Below are 3,640 nucleotides of genomic sequence, written 5' to 3' on the forward strand. Positions count from 1 at the left end.
ATAAGTGAATAGTGAAAAAGAGAAGAACACACAACAAATTCCTTTTACAAATGGCAACACTGAGAGTTTCTTCAGCATTGGCTTCTTCTTCATCATCTTTTCCTCATTACCCTTCAGTTTTTACTAAATGTCGATCTAGTCCCAGCTGGGGTTTTTCAATTGCAGTTGCACCCTTGTGTTCAAGAAGAAGTAAAAGAATTGCTCATTGTATTGCTCGTGATACTCTTGGTCTCACTCAGCCTAATGAAAGTGATGTCCCTAAGGTGAATATAGTTTTACGTTTTTGCAAAAAAGATTTGATTTTTTTTTGTTTTTTTTAGTTCTCTTGTATTGAATTGATTTCTAATTTTTGTTTGTGTTTATAATTTCTTCTTTGATTCAAGTGCAAAGAATGGATTTTTTTTAATATACTATATACACGTGTTTTTTTAATTTGACTTTATCTGACATCTAATCATTCAATTCTAAATGTGAACAAGTAGATATTTAAATTTATATAGAGTTGAAGAAGTAGGTATAAAAAATTTGAGAAAGTCAAACAAGACTCTGGTGTCTTAAACTAAAGAAATATTGAATGTATCAAAATATCCTTTTCATTTTGTGGCGGTCTTAAACATGTCACACTGAAAGTTAGTATTATGAAGTTGCCGAAAAAGGAAAGAGGTATTCGTTGATTCCTGTATGGACTAAATCTTTTTTGTGTGTTTTTGGAACATGAAAGATTTCAATTGGTGCTAAAGAGATTAATTTGGTGGAATGGAAAGGAGACATACTTGCAATAGGGGCGACGGAGAAGGACTCGATTAGAGACGAGAATTCTAAGTTCAAGAATCCACTATTGCAAAAGCTCGATTCCGAATTGAATGGTTTATTGTCTGAAGCTTCATCTGAGGAGGATTTTAGTGGAAAGTCTGGACAATCCGTAATTTTGAGGCTTCCTGGTGGTCTTCGCTCGAAACGAATTGCTCTAGTTGGTCTTGGTTCATCAACATCATCAGCACCTTCTGTTTATCACAGTTTAGGGGAGGCTGCTGCTGCAGCTGCCAAGTCTGCTCAGGCAAGTAATATTGCCGTTGCACTTGCTTCTACGGATGAGCTCTCTGTAGAATCGAAACTTAGCTCTGCCTCTGCCATAGCAACTGGTATATGTATATCCATTTTTCGTCGCTTAATTCATTGAACCATACTGAGAAACTAAACTTGGTTGATTTTCTTGAATGTTATAGGAGTTTTACTGGGGATATTTGAAGATAATAGGTTTAGGTCTGAGTCGAAGAAACCAACGTTGGAATCCTTGGATATTCTTGGATTGGGAACTGGACCTGAGATAGAGAATAAAATCAAGTATGCAGAACATGTATCTGCAGGTATTATACTCGGCAGAGAGCTCGTCAATGCACCCGCCAATGTACTTACGCCTGGTTAGTGATCGTCTCTCAGTGCATTTCCCTTTTAATACATAACCGGGCTATTGACATGTCGACTTTGTGCTTAATGCAGCGGTACTTGCTGAAGAGGCTAAAAAGATTGCGTCCACTTATAGCGATGTTATTTCTGTAAACATCTTGGATGCTGAGCAGTGCAAAGAACTGAAAATGGGAGCTTATTTATCTGTTGCTGCAGCAGCTACTGAAAATCCTCCTTATTTCATCCATTTATGTGTTAAAACTCCTTCTAAAGAAAGAAAAACAAAGATAGCCTTGGTTGGAAAGGGATTAACTTTTGACAGGTAATTCTATCTTCTATAAGTTGAAAATGTTCTATTATTATTATGTTATGATTTGTTGAACAGTTGTTTTCATATTCCCCAGTGGTGGCTACAACATCAAGACCGGAGCTCGTTCTTTGATTGAGCTTATGAAGTATGACATGGCAGGAGCTGCAGCTGTTTTAGGTGCAGCAAAAGCTCTTGGTGAAATAAGGCCTATTGGAGTAGAGGTGAGTCCAGACTTATTTATTCAATTATTATTGTATCTCCAAATTATAATTAATTACCATGTACGTTGCAGGTGCATATCATTGTTGCAGCTTGTGAAAATATGATCAGTGGAGAAGGCATGAGGCCTGGAGACATTGTCACAGCTTCAAATGGGAAGACAATTGAGGTTAACAACACTGATGCTGAGGGTAGGCTCACACTTGCTGATGCTTTGATATATGCCTGTAACCAAGGTGTAGAAAAGGTAACATTGTTATTATGCATCGTACATCACTTTACGTTTACCATTTAATATGTTTCCCTCACTTCTCCATGTTTGATTGAATGCAGATAATTGATCTGGCAACATTAACTGGTGCTGTTAAGGTTGCTCTTGGACCTTCAGTTGCTGGTATATTTGTTTGTGCCTCTTTTCTTTTTTTGGTACACATGTACGTATAGTCTGCTTGAACTTCATTGGATGTCTTGTATACAAATACAGGTGCTTTTACACCTAGCGATGACCTAGCAAACGAGGTGCTTGCAGCTGCTGAGGTAAGTGGTGAAAAGCTATGGAGGATGCCGATGGAGGAGAGTTACTGGGAAAGTATGAAATCAGGAGTTGCTGATATGATTAACACGGGACCTGGTGATGGTGGTGCCATAACTGCTGCTCTCTTCCTCAAGCAGGTACTCATCTGACCACACAAATTAAAAGACATTTTGGCACATTCTACGTATCTTTAGTTTGAGATGAGAAACATGACAATTGGTTTTTGTTTTGCAGTTTGTTGACGAGAAGGTCCAATGGTTGCATATCGACATAGCTAGTACCGCCTGGAGCGATAAAAAGAAAAACGGCACAGGTTATGGTGTTTCAACTTTGGTGGAATGGGTGCTGAAGAACTCTTTTTAAAATTAGAGCCAGTCAAATTGTTGCATCATTTGATAGCTAAACATATGAGGGACTATTGATGTTTGAGAAAAGAAATGCATCAAGTTTTCATGAATAAAGGCAATAGTATAGGCTTTCTTGTCTTGTTGATTAATAAAATGCCTAAATAAAATTGCCTCTTTACCTTCTGGAATGAAATTTATTATTTATGTCTTATTTAGCTATGTCTGGCGGAGATAATATTCACTTTGGTACCATAGTAGGTAAATTTGAAGGTGAAAGTGACATTTCTTGTTTTACTGCGTGATGATTTTGTTGAACAAGATCGAAGTCGTGATATTTATTTTACTAGGTGTTCTACCCGTGGCTTTAGGAGGCATTCATGTTTGGCATGTGTCGGACTTAGATTTCATATTAGAACTTTCAATCAGTGAACATGTCCTTTTGTCCTGAAAATAAAAGGCATTCTAAAGAAGTGTCGTTTAGATTCTTCAAAATTGTTGCGTACTTGTGTTGAATTCTAAAAGAAAAATACACTTCTTTGGAGGCTATTGATATTTTTATAGAGTTCGATCAACATAAGAATAAAGATAAAGCATTGCATAGTAAATCCATGCAACCGAGGATATGATCAGTGTTTGTGAGTTTGGTTCAATGAAAGTCATTTTTCAAGCCGATGAAAATTATAGTTTAGCAAGTGTAATCGTTGTATCACGTCATCTCTTAGCAATCAAAAAATATTTTTATTTTTACCATATCTAAAATGTCACTTTTTTCATGTACAGATGATAGATGTTAAATTTTCTTGATTATCATGTGTTTTACTT

The 3,640-nt window shown here is 36.6% G+C and overlaps 1 protein-coding gene across 1 annotated transcript; it reads left to right on the top strand.

Annotated features, from left to right (window-relative positions):
• On the top strand, positions 1-3,029 carry LOC129871359 (leucine aminopeptidase, chloroplastic-like). Its single transcript, XM_055946259.1, has 9 exons — positions 1-263; positions 722-1,142; positions 1,227-1,421; positions 1,501-1,729; positions 1,812-1,938; positions 2,010-2,183; positions 2,270-2,330; positions 2,421-2,608; positions 2,706-3,029. Exons 1-9 carry the CDS (start codon positions 51-53, stop codon positions 2,832-2,834), a joined length of 1,737 nt encoding a protein of 578 aa, XP_055802234.1. The 5' UTR covers positions 1-50; the 3' UTR covers positions 2,835-3,029.
• Positions 3,030-3,640: the final 611 nt, after the last annotated feature.

The sequence above is a fragment of the Solanum dulcamara genome, chromosome 10 (genome assembly GCF_947179165.1).
Source record: "Solanum dulcamara chromosome 10, daSolDulc1.2, whole genome shotgun sequence".
Classification (NCBI taxonomy): domain Eukaryota; kingdom Viridiplantae; phylum Streptophyta; class Magnoliopsida; order Solanales; family Solanaceae; genus Solanum; species Solanum dulcamara.